This window comes from Sminthopsis crassicaudata, chromosome 3, assembly GCF_048593235.1.
Source record: "Sminthopsis crassicaudata isolate SCR6 chromosome 3, ASM4859323v1, whole genome shotgun sequence".
Lineage (NCBI taxonomy): Eukaryota > Metazoa > Chordata > Mammalia > Dasyuromorphia > Dasyuridae > Sminthopsis > Sminthopsis crassicaudata.
In genome coordinates, this window is record NC_133619.1 from 374,403,409 (window position 1) to 374,422,895 (window position 19,487).

The 19,487-nt window shown below is 35.4% G+C and overlaps 1 protein-coding gene across 3 annotated transcripts in view; it reads left to right on the top strand.

Annotated features, from left to right (window-relative positions):
• MGAT5 (alpha-1,6-mannosylglycoprotein 6-beta-N-acetylglucosaminyltransferase) overlaps positions 1-19,487 on the top strand; it is a 367,256-nt gene that overhangs the window by 342,738 nt on the left and 5,031 nt on the right. For all 3 annotated transcript variants that reach the window (XM_074301876.1, XM_074301877.1, XM_074301878.1), the window contains 3 exons: positions 1,786-1,902; positions 5,639-5,713; positions 10,140-10,297. In XM_074301876.1, coding sequence (XP_074157977.1) covers positions 1,786-1,902; positions 5,639-5,713; positions 10,140-10,297 — 350 coding nt within the window. The remainder of the gene's footprint in view (positions 1-1,785; positions 1,903-5,638; positions 5,714-10,139; positions 10,298-19,487) is intronic.

Below are 19,487 nucleotides of genomic sequence, written 5' to 3' on the forward strand. Positions count from 1 at the left end.
GATAACATCAATCAATAAACATTAGGTGCTTCTTCTGTGCCAGTCACTGTGCTGCCCTGAGATCCTTCCCAACTCTGAAGATTTGTCTACATTCTGAGTGCTTAAGGATACAAAGAATTATAAGATATGGTCCCAGTCATTTTATAATTGTTGATAAATATCACAGGGAATTGGAGCAGTGCTTAGGATTTCAATTGTATAGGGAAACTCCCAGATGAGAAAGCACCCTCTATTTCTGCAACTAAGTGACTTGCTTGAATTTATACAACCAGGTATCAGAGGCAATTAGAAAGATAAGTACAAAGCAAGTGTTAAGCAATTTGGGAAGGTACCAATAAAGGACCATGGGGACTCAGAGGAGGAAGAAAATCACTTATTCTTGAAAAATCAACAGAAGTTTTCCTCTCCTTTGTAAATTCAAATATCGAAGTGCTTGTAAGAGCAGTACAGAACATTGTACTCCTTATTGAGAGAGACAGAGAAATTAAATAATTCATGTTTTTGTTATTTTTCTTTCTTGGAACTTTCTTTAGATCTAATTAGAGGGCATTGAAAGTGGCTGGAAGTATATCTTTTGCCACCATTCAAAGGGAAGGAACAAAATAATCATTAGAGAAGGATGCAAGAGGATTCTAGTGGTACTGAAGTGACTAGGAATTGCACTAATCAGGCTTCTTGGAGAAAGTGAATCCTGAGCATATTTTGGAAAGAGGAGAGGGACACAATAGGTAGGATTGTGGCTGAAGGATATGTAGACAGCAGACTTAGTATTAATAAAGGCTTAGTGATAGGGGGCAGTGTCTTATGCTTATTCCCTTGGTTGAATAAAGGTGGTATACCATTTGGTACAATGGGAAATGAGGAGTATAAGACTTGGCAGAGATAAGAGAGTGCAATAAATTCCTTCAACCAACATTATGTATGGTTTTTTTTAAAGCACCATGTAGTTAAGACAGGCTCTGCCCAGAAGACAAGCTGGCTAAACAAATATACCTATTATGAAGCATCTTTGTAGGCCAAAAAAGGGTTAATAATGAAAAATATTCTTACTTAGTCTCCTGGGCCAAATTAAACTGTTAATACCTAGAGGACACCACAATTGTATATTCCCTAGGTTCCTTACAGTATTTATTATCAGCACTCACTAACTAGAAAAGCATCATGTTAGCATAATTCTTATTCTTTAGACCAGTCCAAAAAACTTGTAGGGAGCTTCCTGCTATATTTTTTTCCTCTTTTGTCTACTTTTTACCATTGCTCATTTTTATAATATTAAAAGCTTGGTTTTTATTGCAAGCCTTCCTTCTGTGCCTATTTGACTGTCTCAGCTGCTGTTTAATAGACACTACCTGATATAGGTGAAGTTGAGTGATGGATGGTATGTGGCAGGCTATTTTATTTTCATCTTATTTTGGGGAAAGAGGAGTACTGCTATATATTCCATCTCACCCTGGAAGTGTCATACCATTTCCTGTCTCCAAATGGAATTCATAATTTGTCATTAGCCTTGAAGTCATCTTTGTTTTATTGTTATTTACCTGTGGATGTTTTGAATGCCTAAAAGCAGTTAGGGAGTGGAGGGAAAGGAAGGTGGAAAGAGAGAAGGCTATGGGATGTAAATGGAGGTTGATTTATTTGTTTCTTTGTTTTTACTACTGAGAGCATTCTTTTACTTGCACCAGTACAACTCAATACCATAAAAGGCACCAAAAAGTGCCTGTCATAAAGGGAAATATCTGATATTTGATGATAATATGTTTTATTTTGTTCCTTTTTCTTTTTCAGCTAACTTCTCAGCATCCTTATGCTGAAGTTTTCATTGGGCGACCACATGTCTGGACCGTGAACCCAACTGATCATCGTGAAGTAGAGAATGCAGTAAAAGCAATTTTAAATCAAAAGGTTAAGAAAAAAAATATTCATTTTCTCCATGTATAGGATTAAACAGAAAGTATTAATGTGGCAATCTTCCTAATTGCTTTGTTCTCCTAAATTAAACTTTATCATTGTACCTTATCACAAAAGATAGAAAAAAGAGTCTATTTTAAAGGATTTGACAAGGGAGTTTCCCACATTTTCTATGAAATATTTCATTTTTATTCTACGAGAAAGCTCTGAAAGCAACAGACAGGAGAAGATGGGTCTGTAACTATGGCCTGTGATAAAGAGATTAGGAAAAGTAATTAAGGAAATTCTTGAAAAAGATTTATATATTAAGTCATTTTTACTTTGGTGTCATTCAAATTTTTAATTGTATAGCACTATATAAAATAACTATTAGTTACTGTGCTAAATGAATATGTATAAGATAAGGTTGCTCTGTTAGGCCTAATTAGAATACTGGAATTCCAATTAAGTACCAATAATTTTTTTTTCTTATTTAGAAAATAACACTGTGCACATCTTTTGTCTTTCTCCAAGCTGTGTTGTGTCAGTAAAGAAAATTTCTGTAAGGGCCAGGTACCTGAAGTATTTCACTGTAGAACATTTGTTAACCTTCACTTATCTTCTGTTTCGATGCTCAAGGCATCAAATTAGTTAAGCATAACATCCTGCAGCTAGATGGAAAGCAGTGGGTAGAATGCTGGGCTTGCAGTCAGGAGACTAGTTTAAATATGACTTAGTAGTATGTGATCCTGGGCTAGTCACTTGACCCTATTTGCCTTAACTCCCATCTGTAAAACGACCTAGAAAAGGACATGGCAAACCACTCCAGTATCTCTGTCAAGAAATCTCAAAGGGGGTGTTGAAAAGTTGGACATGATTGAAACAACTGAACAAAACCACAGGTAGCATCCCACAGGTAGAACTAAATTAATAGTTGAGCAAAAAAAGAGCAAAAGTTGTAGCTGTCCACTACTACCAGGGAGTCTATAATAGGTAGAATTCCAGCCAAAGTAAATTTGAGGCCTTCTTTCCCCAAAATATTTCCTTCTACCTCTCATCATATTTCCCCATTAAAGAATTGCTTCCATTGGTTGTGGAAGATTCCCCCCACATTAAATATGACTCCACCTGCCCAGGAATTGATAACATAGTAAACTGTCACCAGACCTATAGTGATTCTTCATAATGGAGTGTAGTTAAGCAGGACTCTAAAAAGTTGTAGAATCAGAGTATAAGTTTGAGAAGGCCTTTAAATTTTGGAAAAGATTGAAATGCATCCCCCAAATAGACTTGATTTATATCCCAAGAATCAGTCACCTCATTTCAGAGGTGGTCAGAGATAATAAACTTTTTTATTCACATCAACTCTCAGAGACCATGTACTGTTATAGAGGAATTAAAATTTACTTTGGCAGAGGAACTTCCCGTATGGATGCAATCACACCCCACTGATATATTGTGGAAGTTATCAGCTAATGAGATTGTGAGCGGATGTAGTGGATGGAGAACTGGGCTTGAGACCAGAAGGACCTGGGTTCAAGTATTATTTCTTGCACACACAGGCTACATGACCTTGGGCAAGGTACTTCATATTTCTAACTTTCTGACCAGAAGTTGCCAAAAACATGCTGACCTACAGTGATGGAAGAGGTCTCCTCACCCAGAGTTCCCTCTCTAGTGAAATCATAGGGCTGGTCTGTATCACTATCAACCAACACCACTGAGGAATAGCTGCCACTACTGGAAAGTGAGACTTTGCTAATCCAAAAAGGTTCATGTGACAGGGAGCAGTTAATATAGGTGCTGGGGGAAATTCCATGAGTTGCAGTGGATCCCTGAAAAAGAGTGTATTAACCTAACAGAGAGGGATGTCACAAAGTGGGGAAAAGGAAAAGACTTGTTTTTGCCTGTATGCTTCAAACATGCTCTTGCTGCTTCTCCTACCCAGTGGTGGCCAGAAGCTAGGATGGTCCAGTTATTGGAGAACATCTTCCTCTTCTTAGTTCTGCAGATGAGCTAGCTGCATGAACTTTTGATCTGTATTTCTTTTCTCTTGAAAGGTGGATCTGTTTTAAAGTATCATTATTAGTAGATCTAGGTCCCTCTCCAAAGAAATGTTAATACATATTTTGAAGGATTTTAGGAGTAAATGACCTTTTTTTTTTTGGTTTGATAGGAAAACTGCTGCAGTTAACAACTTTTAATACACTATAGTGGTCAGAAAGCAATTCATGTGCTTCATCAGATTTACTAGGCTTTGTCTGGGTAGAGAACAGAAGAAATATCTCTCAGACTTGTAGGTTGAAATAAGCCTTTTGAGTTAATAAACTTCTATTTCATTCCTGTGTGCCTTTTGGGATACATTGGAGAAAAAGCTTCTGTGTTTTAGAGCTTGTTTTAGACTCATAACTAGATTTGCTGACCACATTGAAGGTGGCTTTTATCAGTTTGTCTAGCTGTAGAAAAAAATATCGCTCACAGCAAAGTGTGCTAAAACCTGTGAGTGAGTGAATGAGTCCTCTATTACAAAGCTTCTTAAACTGTGGGGTGCGACCTCATCCTGAATATGGGGGTCTCAAAATTCGGCAACAATAAAAGACTTCTGATGACCAAAAATTAATTCAAAATCAAACACAAAATGAATCTAAGGTGTTTCTAACAGTGCTTACCTATGTTACATCAAGCAACTTCACTGCAGCTTTGGTTCTCAATGAACAACAAGCTCACTTTGCACTGTGCATGTACAAATACTGCCAGAAACACTTTGGCTCAGATTCGAGACAAGGTCATGTAAAAATTTTTAGGCAAAAAAAGAGTCCTGAGTGAAAAAAAGTTTTAAGAAATTCTACTCCATTACACAGACTTATTTGAGAGGGAGGGAAAAATCGTTTGTATGAATCTCTTGTTAGAGACCTGTTGGAATGTGAAAAGTATAAATGACTGTTAGTGAAATGTAAATAAAAATTCTTTTAAAAGAAAGTGAAATGAAATAATTAATGTGAAGTGCCATCTCAGATGTGTAGAGGACATTTAAAAAGGTTTGTGGAAATGATGGAATATTTTTAAAGTACTTTGAGCTCTTCAGAGATACATTCTCTAGAAACAGGAATTCTGCCATGAAAATCCTGGTGTAATCCCACAGTACTTAGATACAATTCCCATATTCACACTACTTCCTCAAATCACTATCCTGACATACAGATTAGTGTTATTGATAAATATTACATATTGCATATAGGAAAAAAATGCTGTATTTGGTCATTATTCATCTCTTCAACAAACATTGTATTGTGAATTATGCTTATAACTTAAGGATATTCCATAGGCAGCCTAATGTACTAATGCAAAACCATGAAAATAAGGAAACGAGTTTGACCAGTTATATTGCAGCATTACTAATAGACCAAAAGTTACCAGTTTTGGTTTGGCCCAATTCTCTGTCATCAAGTACAAAGTAAAGGCTAAAAAGCCTTAGGTAGAGGCACAAGAATTTGTCCTTCTGCCTTGAAGTTGTAAGACTTGTTGAAGAGAGAACAATGGAATTAGGGTCCCTGGTTGCATAATTTGGAATTTAGTTTTTATTAATATTATGAAGAGGGCAAGTATCATGAATCTTCTTTAGAATATCATGACTGTCATTCAAAAGCAACAATTAATAGACATAGTCAAACTTGAGCTTATTGCCCATTAAATGGAAAAATTAGTAAGCAGTTCTTTCCTTACATAGAAATAATGTATCCTTTTTCAACAGATTGAACCTTACATGCCATACGAGTTCACATGTGAAGGGATGCTGCAAAGGATGAATGCATTTATTGAGAAACAGGTAAGTTTCTTTAGAAACATGTCTTCTCTTTTAGTTTTACTGTTTTATATGATCTCAGTTATTGGATTTTCAAGGACATCAGGAAAGATAGCATGGAATGGTGGAAATATTGAATACTTTGGTTTAAATTCTCTCAGATATTTACCAGCTATGTGATCATAGGCAAGTGATGATGTGATCATTAATTTCTCAGTCTCAATTTTCTCATTTTAAAAATGAGAATAATCTGTTTTAAAGTACTATATCAATAAAATACTATATACTATGTGATTATTCAGTGTCTCCCAAAAACTGATATGAGAGTACTTGTCCCTTTTTATATAAAAATCATAAAATTAAGGTTATGTCTCAAGTACCTTCACTTTTCTTTAGTAACCTGTTCTAGATCAAGAGCTAAATCCATTTAGAACCCATTCAGAACATTATGTAAATCTTTGAATGCAGATTCTGTTTTAGCTGCACCGTATTTTCAGATAACAATTTTTCAAGTTTACTGTTATATAAGGTAGTACTTCCTTTTATTAATCTTAAAACAAAAAAATTCCCAGTCAAGTTGTAAGGACAGCAAAATAGTGTTACAATTCTGGAATTTGGTAAATAAATCCATGGCCACTTGACCCCATTTATGTTAGGCAACATCCATAGGATACATTACTATCTTGCCTCAACCATCATCTTTCTATAAGTGCTTAATGAACACTTGTGACTGACTGAGGGGTTTTAAGTTTTAATCTTTTAAACTTTAACAGAATCACATTAACATTAAATCTGAGAGAGACCTTAAAAATCACCTGGATCAAACTCTTATTCTCTTTTGTGTGTGGGGGGGGGGACTTAGGGATTGAAAGGAAACCCCTCCCCACCCCAATTTTCCCCCAATAGCCTCTTGGTAGAGATGTTAGTGAACTATAATGTTCCAAGTGAAGCAGCAGGAAGGGAAGGGAGAAGAGCAAGAGCTCTAGTTTACAAATGGGACAATCAGTCCTTGAATAATTAATGGTAGACCACAATACTTTAAAGTTTCAATTGGAAGTTGTCCTGTAACTATGGGAGGAAGTCATAATTCCTTAAAATTGTAATTGAGAAATGAAAATGGAGACATATAGAAACATGTAGACTCGTGAACCCCTAGGAAAACTTTGTACCCTGAGGAGGTGACTGCAAGATAAAGGGCTCATGTAACCTTGAGCTATAAAATCCCAGTGCAGTTTTAATTAAATTGAACTACAGTATTGGAAGCTGTGTGCTGCATGGCATATGTTTTACTATTATTTCTACTTTGCTCCAAGACATATTTCAAGGTTACCTATCCTTGCTCACCCTGGTCCAAAGCAGATTATAATTAATAACACTAGTCATCCATGAGAACACAGTTGGACAGGATAGACCAAATGAAACCCAAAACTGATAGACACAAATGAATGACCAGTAAGGGAAAGCTTTGTGAATAGGAAATCATGAAGACTTTTTTTTCCTTCCTTACTGAACTTGATTTAAATTGAATTCTGTTTTATAATCAGTTCTCTGGTCTCATTCACGAGAACTTGGGAGGGTTAGTGCCCATGGTGAAAGTTTCCTCTAACCCCAAATTAAGATTTCTCTTACTTTCTAACCTGAATTATTATACTTCTAATCAATATTTTTTTTATTTATTAAATCAATACACTTATGATTCTTTGTTATCCTCAATTTATAGTGGATTTATTGAAAGTAAAATTTTATTTTAACTGCTTATTTAACAGCCTGGTGCTGATACAAAACTATAGATTTAATTCCTACAGCAACCACTTATTAACACTGATCTTAAAACCCTGATTAATTCCAAACCCTGACTTCTTATCCCAGTGCACCACTGATAGCAAGGGGCAACTGGCAAGATGAACAATACAAACCCATTCCTTGGTTGGACAATAATTGAGAGAGCTATAATTTATTGCCAGTTGTCAAGTGTCACAGCATACTGTGAACTGTGTGTAAATTGTTAACTCAAATTTATTTTGTAACCCTTGTTACTGTAAAATTTGCATTATTGTTAGGTTTGACTAGCTCTTCATGGAGGTCATTTGCTCTGAATGCAGTTCTCTTGTCCATTATAATTATGAAATCATTAACTGATTAATAAATACCTCTCATTAAAATCATTGAATAGAACTAAAGAAGAGATGACAAAGTTCACTCTTGGTATAAATTGAGTGACTAGTTAAAATAGACTTAGTCAGGAACTTAAAATAACATGTTCTCTAGCTGTATTGCATTGGTCAATAGACTATTATTATTAGGATAGAGCTTAGAGATGACCTGCTCCAGGCTTCTCATTTTCCAAATAAAGAATCTGCAGGTTTAGAAGGGTCGATCTGATGGGAATGTTGCTTCAGAAGAGGACCTGGAACTGCAGTTGGAGAGAATGTTTTACCTTTTTTTTTAAAAAAATAGCTGTTCATGAAGCCCTAGAATATCAAAGGCATTGATTCTATATTTTATGTCAGAAGGACATTTTGTTTTTACTTCTTTTGCATCTGATGATAAATGATATTGGATAGGTGATAGTTCTACTTTACAATGAGGAAAGGTACACAATCAGCTAATGCTAGCCCTTGAACCCAGACCTGCAAACCCTTAAAGGCCTCAGGTTCTTACTTTATTCCTGGAATGTGAAAATGAAACCTTCATGTCTAAAAGTCTTTCTACAAGGAAGCTTGTGCTTCACAAGTAAAGAGACCACTTATGTGGTCTCTATTAATAGGCTTTCTGATTGACTAGATGAGCATTCAAAAAGTCCTGCCCCCCTTTTTATCTTTTCCAGTCAAACTTGAAGAAATATAGATGATCCCATGGAGATGATTAACATATCTTTCAAAGTTTTTTTAAATGGGGGAGGAGAGAGAGAGAGAGAGAGAGAGAGAGAGAGAGAGAGAGAGAGAGAGAGAGAGAGAGAGAGAACAGAATTAGACTTAACTTTCATTTTATTGAGTGAATAACCTTGATTCAAGGGATGATCTTTGATTCATTAACATTAATTAGATAGAGGAGTGTCTATCAATTGGGGAGTAGTAGCTGAATAAATTATGATATAAAACTATAACAATCTACTATTATGCCAGAAGGAAGGAAAAAAGGATAGTTTCAGGAAAACTTAGGAAGATTAGAATGAACTGATGCAGAATGAAGTGAACAATAACTACTATAACAATGTTGTAAAAAACTAATAACTTTGAAAGACTTAAAGATCAACCATGATTCCAGAGGACTGATGATTATACATGCTACCCACTTCATGGGGATTTGTCCTAGTTGGAACATGAATATTTACTACAAGCATTTTATTTTTAATTTTTGCAGGGTGGGAGAACATAAAAATAAAAGATAATAAATGCCTGTTAATATTTGTTTTAATTTGCTTTTAAAAAGAACCACACTAATTAGTTGGATCATCTTATAGTTTTCAGTCTGTAGCCATTTCCTTTTGTTCTAGAATTAGGAGACAATAACAGCTTCTTATGCTTTGAAGCAGATACAAGATTCCTGAGAGTGAAATTTGCGGTAGATGTTCCATAAAGATTAATTACAAAGCCTATGTTACTATATCCCTCAAAGGAGCACAGTGAAGTGTTAACTCTTCTCTCCATTCCCTTTTCTGAACTCTGTGTATGTGTGTATATGTAATCTCTTACAGCTTTTAGTTAGTGATTGAGATTTAAGTACCTTCACTGTATTAAATAACTATGGAAGTTTCTAAATCAACCTCTATCTAAGGAGTGCAGGAAAGTTAAGTGACATAGTGGAGTGCTGATCTGAAGTCAAAAATATCTGAGTCCAAATCTGACCAAAGACACTTACTAGCTATGTGACCCTGAGCAAGTCACTTAATGCTTTTTGTCTCATCTGTACAATAAAAGTGAAGAAGGAAATGGCAAACCACTGCAGTATCCTTTTCAAGAAAACCCTAAATGAAGTCACAGAATCAACTGAACAGCAATCAGAGTTGAATTACCCAAATAAACTTTGAGCAATTTGCCTTTTCTCGATTGCAATCTTCTTAAAGGAAAAGATTATCTCATCCACATTTCTTGTATTTCATTTAGTATCAATAGACATTTAATAAATGCTTATTGATTGATTGATTTCTTCTTTCTTCCAGCAAATATTTATTAAACTCTTAACTATATGTTTAAGTCGCTATCCTAGATATATCTGAGAAAGCTACAAAAGTAAATAAGATTCAGTCTCTGCCTTGAAGTAGCTTTCATTCTAATAGGGGTGATAACATATGCATATAAAATAAAACAGAATATTATTAAACACAGAGGATAGGTACAGAGAGTTGCAAGTAGAGAAAGATAATTTCTGACTAAACCAATAGCTCCAGATCCCAGAAAAGATGACATTTTGAACTGAATCTTAACTCATTACTTAATTGTTATTATAGGATTTCTGTCATGGACAAGTTATGTGGCCACCACTTAGTGCTCTGCAGGTGAAGCTCTCTGAACCTGGGAAATCATGCAAACAAGTCTGCCAAGAAAACCAACTCATCTGTGAGCCATCTTTCTTCCAACACCTCAACAAGGACAAGGATGTGCTCAAGTAAGTGCCCAGCAGAGGAGCTAATCTCTGGTTACAAATGGGAATGATGTGCCAGCCCACTAGCTTGGTTACTTACCCTTTGAACAAATATCTCCTTTCATGTCCAGGGTGGCTTAGAGCCATGAATACCTTCTGGTTCCTAGTTCTATACTTAGTTCTGAGAGTGGGAGGAGGGAACCTTATGATTTCCACCCTCACTCCCAAAAGAGCTGTTTTTTTATTATTGTCTGTGATGAAGCCATGTACCATTCTCATGGAGCTTAGTGATAGTCTCTGCTTTGTGATTGTTTTTATTTACCTTGCTAGATGTGGAGATCATGGGCATTGTTTTAAATTTGTTAATATTTTAAAATTTGAACTGTGAGAACCAATATTGATGAGGATTCATGGATACAACACAAGAGATAGTAGTCAGTAGTCAGCTCCCAAATAATTATCAGATCAGAATAGAACAAATGACAAGGAGATGTTACCGACCAAAAAGTTTAGGAATCACAGACTTTAAGGAAGGGAAAAAAGGAGTCCAGGAAATATCCCATGTCCATCTCTGGACATCTGTCCCAATGCCCACCTCCCTTGCACATAACATTATTCTATTATTGTGGTGTCTGCTGAATTGGTGTGTTTCTAGCTGTTAGCTAAGTCAAGATCATATAGTACTCTGCCTTAAGTAGGCATTTAATAAATATTTGCTGAATGAATGTTACACTTGGAACCTCTAGTGGGATTGCTTCTGCTCTGTGATTCATTCCTCCCCTCCCAATATAAAAACTCTATCTCTAGGGTCTAACTCATCTCTTCCTAGATATATAAGGATTGCTTAGTTAGGAACCTTTTTTATCCTTATTATCATTAATAAGAACTCTCTGCTAAAGAATTGCCTATAAACAATATAATATTGTGATTACAGTTACAGATCTCCGGTCCACATTGTCTGTCATAGCATAGCACTTAAGAGAAAATTTAAATAATCAAGTAAAGTTAAAACTCACATCATCTGCTTTTCATTCCCTGGCTAGAAGCAATCCTGTAGCTGTCATTTGTCCTACAAATCTCGGGATACTCAAGTGTTAGAACACTTTTTTCCCCTTTTTTTTTTTTTTTTTTTTTTTTTTTTTTTTAAAGAACTTGAAACATCTTCATTTCTAGAAAAGTTCTTTTAAGCAGAGACTTGGGTGGTACTGTTTTTTTTTTTCCCTTTCTTTGCATAATGGAGTCCAAATTAAAAAGTTATTTTCTGTTTTAACGACAACAGGGGGAAAAAACACAAACCAAAAGAAATAATTTCAATTCAATACGCCTATTCTTTGGGCAAAAATTGATGAATTACATATGTTGAGAATTTGATATTCTCTGGAGCCTCTGCTGGGGGTTAGGGCACATTAGGCAATAATAATGTCATCATGAGGATGTTAGACACCAGTTCTGTCTTCATAAAGTCATTGAAATGACCAACTCTTGACTTCTCAATGTGTCTTTGAGTCAAGGTAGATCATACAAAGGATTTCTTCAACCAAATACATTTTTTGAGTTGATTGTGTTGGGACCCTGTGATAGGTACTATACAAAGAATGATAGAAGCCAGACACAGTTTCTTCCTTCTCAGAGCCTACAATATAAGTAAAGAACATTTTATACCGGCAGACAGGAGTATACTAAATAAACAATAATCGGAAACATTCAAAAATATGTATAAATTTTGAATTTTCTGCTTTAGAATTATTAAATTCCCAAATATTTGTTAAGCACTTACTGTGTATATAACACTGAGCCAGGTGCTAAAGAGAATGCAAAAATAAAAAGATTAGTACCTTTACTCAAGGAACTAATAGGGAGTTTAAATATGTAAATAACTATAATATAAAGTATAATTATATAAATCTATAGAGAGTGTATATAATTGCCGATAATCTGCAGAAGAAAGGGAAAGAACAAAGGGGGAGATTAAAAACTTCTTAAAAGAGGTGAGGCTTTGAGGCACAGAACTTCAATAATTAGAGATGTACAAAGAAGAAATAGACATAATGAACAGCATAAGCAAAAGCATGAAAATAGTGACACTTAAGATGTGTAAGGAATGCTGACTCTTCCTTGACCAGAGTGGCTGAAAGGGAAAAGTATAAGATCATTAGATTGTAAATTCTTCTGTTAGATTGAAAGCTTCATATGGACAGGGACTGCTTTTAGTCTTTTTTATTTTTGTATTCCCAGCATAGACACTGGCACAATATAGTCTTACTAAATATTGGTTGATCAAAATGGAAAGGTAATTGGGGAGCAGATGGCAGAGAGGTATTTAAGAGTTCAGAATTTATCTAATATATAAAGGAAAGCAGAAGTTCCAAATTATTTCCATGTTTCAAACATAGGTTTAAGGTAGGTCTTTAAATATAGGTCTCCTGGTTACTCCGTTTCCACTATGCATGCTACTTTCTTTACCTTGATTACTTCTATGTAACAGGCAGAAAATGTGTTAAAGGCTTTTAGCATAATATAGTTAAATGGGAATTTTCAGATGGTTCATATGCCAGTGAACCTGCAAGGAAATATCATCTCTCTTCATTCCTCCCTCTTTCTTTTTCTTTCTTTTCTTTCTCCTCTCTCTCTCTCTCTCTCTCTCTCTCTCTCTCTCTCTCTCTCTCTCTCTCTCTCTCTCTCTCTCTCTCTGTTTCTCTCTCTCTCTCTTCATTTTTTCTCTTCATTTTCTATTCTCTATTCATTTTTCTGGTTCTTTTTGCCTTTTTTATTCTTATCTATAAATGTGTATACCTGCAGATAGCAACTCCCTTTACCCATTCCTATAATTTTCCTGTGTCAGCAAAGGGGAAAGCAAGAGAAAGGGACAGAAATATCCCAGCAGAGCAATATTTGTCTTATTCTCCCAGAGGGTCCATTATTGTTGAAATTCAGGGACTAACACCCATCTTTGTAACTTACAGACTCAATGATAAGAATCTGGTGTCAGGGAAGCCAGCTGGTTTGGGACTATGTATATGGGCCAACAAAACACCAACTCTGCTTCTGTGTTTGTTAAAAAGCTGAAATGAATGCTAATGTTTGTAATAAAGTTTTAAATTAATTCCCAGTCCAAATGAACCCTTTTTGAATAACTTATTCATGCATTGATGAATGCTGATAGTGTTGTACCAAGTTATCCACAGATTCTTTTAAAGACTTCCTCTAAATATAGGTAATCCTGGCACATCCACATTCATAGATAATTATTTCTTCTAAACTGGGTACTTTTTTTTTTCTTCTCTAAATTGGTTCCTAGAGCTTTTGACTCTTTTCTGTTTCAGATATAAGCCATTTTCAAATTCTTAGGGTCTTCTTTTCCTCAGGAGCAGCCTACTCTGCCACTCTGGGGAATTGTACAATGTAATGTAAAATCATAGATTTAAAGCTGAAAGGACCTAATTAGTCACTTGACGCAAGATGGATCTGTGACTTGTCCACATTCACATAGACATTGTCAGAGATAGACTTTGAACTCATGTCCTCAGAACTCCAACACTATAACATTTTTTCCCATGTAAACTGCTGCCTCCAAATATATAGCAATCCTAATGCTATGTACCCCTCACTACTTTCTATGAGTACAGGTACTATAGCTATTTCATATCAGTCTTCCAACAGTATTTATTATTTCAAGTACTCTGTATAAAACACTGTTCTAGGAATTTCAGGAACTAAGAAGCATTAAGTCAGTCTCTAATCCCAAGAAACTTAGGCTTTGTCTGGTTGTAGGGGAACATTTTATTATTTCTCAATGGTGCCTTGCCCATTCAGATGTAGGTACAATTCTTCTTTCTCCTAAAGAATTCATAGTGGTGATGGAGAATCCTGAATGTCTTACAACTGGTGAGTATAGTAGTTTTTCTCTTCTAGAGACATAAAAACTGATACAATATAAATGAACAAAGAAGTGGCAGTGGAATCAAGACCTGTTGTGCAAAATGGCAAGGCTTTTTGATTAAAGGCTAAGAGAAATAGAAATATTATTGAAGGTGTAAACAGATATTATGTTGACTACTTGCCAAAGGGTACCTTCAAAATCTCAACTTCTAGATTTCAACTTCTTTGAGCCTCAGCTTTATTTTTTTTTAATCTTTTAGTAAAATAACAACCATTACTAATCACTGCTGGCCTAGGACCTTAAGTCATCTCTCTTCTTCATGCTTCACTTAAACACAGAAGACTCTCAGACCTAGTCTTCAGTTTAATGGCCCAGATCAAGTTCAGTTAGTTTTGCTATAAAGCACAATTGACATCTTAGGGAATATTTCTAGCATAATTTGTTTGTGCATTGATTTCTTTTGCAAGAACCATTAATAATACTGAAAACTATTACTTCATAATAACTCAAAAGCTGTAACCTTTCTGATACACACATCCAGAAGCAAACTTCAGATCTTTTTTCAAGGTACAATGCCACACATCTAGTGTATCTGCTGGTACAGTAGGAACTATGGACAGAGAAGGGTTAGCCACATCACCTCCTTTCACCTTTCTCTCAACCTTGGGCAAGCTAGGAGTTGCAGGACACCCAACTTGCTTGTGCAGCCTGGGGTGTTTATTGAACATAGTATTTTTTAAAATGTCTTAACCATTTAACATGTATAAAACTGTGCTATTTTAATTAGATTCTTATCTTTTTTTTTTTAACATGTGTCACTGATAAATTTTGAGTATTGTGCCCCCAACTCCATTTTTTTTAATCAGCTCTGTATATGTACAGATTTGTATAATTGTGTATGCTAAAGTTCTATTTATGAACACATATGTCTCATTATAACAGAAATGTCTGTAGTTTGAGGTCAAACCAGTGAGCAGAGTTTACATGCTGACAAATGCTGCCTACTACTTCCTCAGTTCTCACACGTTTCTTCATTTGTAAAATAAACGATGGATTTAAATTGGTGGGTCTATTGTGTCTCACTACTCTAAATCTGGCATTCTTATGACATTGTAGGAAAAGGACAAAAAGGTCAAGGACACTATTAAATCAAGCAGATCCCATATTTTCCTTGTGAGACAGCCCAATCCTAGTCTAGAGGAACCAGTGTTCAAAAGTTATTGGAATATATAACTCTTAAGGGCATGATCATGTCAAAAAATTTATTGAATTATTTGTTTCTCCTCTCATCCTAAAAATATATCTTCTTTTAGAAGCTTTCTCTCATTAATCCTAGAATCACTTCAAACACATATCTAGATTACAATCAAGCTTTTTTATTTTTGCCTATACCAGGATTTAATACATGCACAAGAATGAATGTCTTCAAGTTTTTGAAAGGCAACTGAGAATAAGAGAGATTAGATTTATTTCATTTGGTCCTAAAAGGCCAACAAGTAGATGTGGTTTGGTAGATTTTAGCTCAAGATGGGAAAAAAAAAAATCCCCAACAATTAGTGCAGTCTAAATATGCAATGGGCTGCCTTGGAAAGTAGCGAGCTCTCTCTGTTACAGGTGGATAACCATATGCCAAAGATATTATAGAAAGCAATTTTGCTTCAGGTATGGATTGGATTATAGTTCCTTTTAACACTACATAATTTTTGGTGATATAAATATATGTATGTACGTGTCTAGTGCATAAAAGCCTTGCTCTCTGCAGATAGACACTCGTATATAGGAATAGCTATATGTGCACTGTCCAAGTTCAGAGATTGAAAAACAACTAAAATGCCAAGAGTCTTAGAAAGTGGGTTTGTAAAATTGCAATTCCAAAGTTATTTCCAATGTGAGTAAAACAGAACAAAGTCATGATCTCATCAGAAAGTACTTAGGAAGACATTTAAGCTTTAAGAGTTTTGTTTTGATGACTTAAGCAATTGAACTAGTTTCAATTTATTTACTTAGATAATGCTTTATTATACTTAAATGAATATAGAGTTAATGGTCTTAATGACTATCAATAGACCTAAAATGATCTTCCCAAGTTGGGCAGAACATACCTGACAATTTGTACTTAAACCAGGTTTCATATGATGGATGTCCTGGGCTTCCACAACATATTTCTGTGGTATATACAAATATTTGATGTATGCATCCTAAAAATCATTAGATTTTAAGATAATGAATTTCATTTGGGACATTGAAGGGGTCTTTCTTGGTGGTAGTCTCCAGTTAATGTCTTGATATCTTGAAATTAGGGCTCAAAAGGGAAATGAAGTTCTGTCATATCATCATCTGCATAATGCTAATAATTAAGCCCATGGAATTAATCACCCATGGGATAAATGAGACCACCAAGGAATAAAACAGAAAAGACGGAGAAAAGAGAGTCCCAGGTAGTGTCCTAGGGTATTTCCATGCTTGGGGAAGGGGTCATAAATGTGACCCTCACAAGAACAACAGAGAGGGAGCAGTCAGGTGGGAAGAGAACAAAAACCTGAACAATGAGAAATTGCTCAATAGAATGTAAAATCCATGTGGGCAGAGACCATTTCATTTGTCTCTAGAGCCCCAGCACCTACAGAACATAGTAGATGTTTAACAAAAGTCTGTTGACTGATTATGTAGAAAGTAATCAATAAAGTCAAAAGCTGCAGAGAGGTGAAAAAGGATGAGGATTGAGAAGAGGCTGTTGAATTTAGCATTTAAGAGATTACTGGTTAATTTAGAGGGTTTCAGTTGAGTAAGGAATCAAAAACTCAACCGAAAGGGGCTGAGAAATAAAGAATTGGAGAAAAGATTTATACATATGTGTGTCTGTCTATCTATCTGTCTGTCTATCTAAAACTTTATTTGACTTCCTTACTTTCAAAAACACTGAAAAAGGCTGAGAAGTTAGGAATTAGAGGAAAGGTTTGTATATTTGAATTCTTTACTTTCAAAAGTTTGTTATTTAACACAACAGCTTTACAGCTGGTCCCATTCAATACCAATCATTAATAAAAATTTGATTTCTATTGTAGAAAGAAAACCTGGAAATAAGGAGAGATGAATGGCAGTCCTGGTTCTTCCTCTAAGTAGCAGTGTGATCGAGCAATTGACTAACTTTTGGGGCCTTGATTTTCTTATGTATAAAATCAAGGGATAGGACAGTTTCTGAGGTCTCTTCTTGTAAGTGCCAGATTTTGTGACATGTACAAGTCAGGAATGTGTGAGGAAAGGAGCATTTCTGCCATAGTGGCTTTTAAGTTATTGTGTATTTAAAGTGTACTTAAGTTATTGTGAAGGAAGTGAAGCTTGAGCAGGATTTGGAAGGAAAGGCATATAATTTAGTAGAGTTTTTTAGGAAAGACATGGCAAGAAGGGAAATATGGCCTGCAAGATTTCTTTCGAGGTTGGAAAGTCGTTTGAAGCCAGGCCAAACTGGCCCAGGGTGATTGTGGAGGCAGGCAGTCATTTCTATGCATTATAGGATAGATTGGAGGGGATCAAGTCTGGAAGCTAAAAAAAGGAGGCAAGTGTCGAAGATATGATGATAGAGATGCAGAGTAAAAGTTAATTAAAGGATTCAAGAAGAAATGGATAAGTGCCACAAAGGGCTACCTCATTAGAAATAGTTTTCCAAACTGGAGGATTCTTCAAAGTTTGGATAAAATGCCTATCATTTAGTGGATTCATGTTATAGCTGTGGATTGAAATAGATGACTTCTGAGATTCCTTCAAATTCTGATATACTATGATTTGTTTAAATCAATCTTCCAGTAATATATAATGGAAAATTGGTGACTCTAAATCTTTGAAAGCCATGTCAGGAGAGAGGTACTATGGCATGGTAGATAAGAGAATTAAGTTGAAATGAAGTCCTGCCACTGATGCATTCTGGCCGTGTGATCCTGGGAAAGTTCTGAGGAACTCTCTAAAACCAGAGAGCTGCAAACTAAGCCAAATCCAGTCCACCCTCTGTTTTTGTATAGCTCACAAGCTGAGAGTACCATTCTTAGCTTGGGGATGTACAAAAACTGATGACGGGACTAAATTTGACTCTTGAGAAGCTGGTTTGCCAATGCCTACTCTAAAACTATAACTGTTCAGAGAAGATACCATCCTATATTAGTAGAGAAGGTTTCCTCACTGCAAAAGTTGCCTATAACTACAATAATACATTTCTAATCCTAGTCGCTTTTCTTATGTCAGCAGTCTGACAGTCCCTTCCAAACCAGAAAGGTTTCAAGTACACCTCCAGTGATAGACCATAGATCCCATTGTCCTAGGAATCTGGGTAAATTGAGAAAGGATCATCACGAGATTGACCAAAGAGTGATAGATTTTCAGTGTTGGCAGCTCTCAGAGACATCTATTGGAGAAGGGAATCGTCACACTGATGAGATCACAAACTATTGAAGTATGGGAATGGCTATTAAATGATGAGGGACTGAAACTCAGCTGACCAACTTCAGCTAAACACCTCAGGGTATATGCTGCAACAGTGGCTAGGAGATATAAATAAGCAATATCTTGTGACAAGTTGCATGATCTTAGACAGTGAGGTTTAGTGTAAAGAATACTGCATTTCTGATCAGAAGACCAAGGCTCAAACCCTGGCTTTGTTACCTACTACCAAGTCATTTAATCAGCTAATATAAAGACAACCATCCCTATTCCCAAGGAGCTAACATTCTAATAGGGGAGGTGTGTGTGTGTGTGTGTGTGTGTGTGTGTGTGTGTGTGTGTGTGTACACATACACAAACTTCCTATATAGACATATTTGTGTATTTGTACATATATATCTGTGTATATATGTATATACACATATACATATTTACCAATTAAATATAAATGAGACAAAAATACAAATAAGTCTAAAATAAATAATTTCTAATTAAGAAAGGAGAGCACTAACATAGTGGGTTAAGAAAAGTTTAATGTAGAAAGTGCTTGAGTTTGAAGAAATCAGAATGGAAGTTTGGAAGGTTGCTTGCTCTATAAAATGAAATTGAACTAGCCGAACTAGATTCTTCTCAGCATTCACGTTCTATAAGCCTGTGATCCCTTCTCTCAAGGAGTTTGAAATTTAGTAGGGAAGATTAATGCTGATGAAACAACATAAAATGATATGGCCAGCCTTATGTAACTAAATGCTAAACAATGTCATACAGACTGAAGGATTATGAAGTCTCAGAAGAATGTGACATCAATGAAGATTCAAGCAGCTTTTGTTAAATGATTGATTGAATGAATGAATAAATGAAGGAAATAAGCATTTTTTAAAAAGTAAATTTTAGAAAAACATG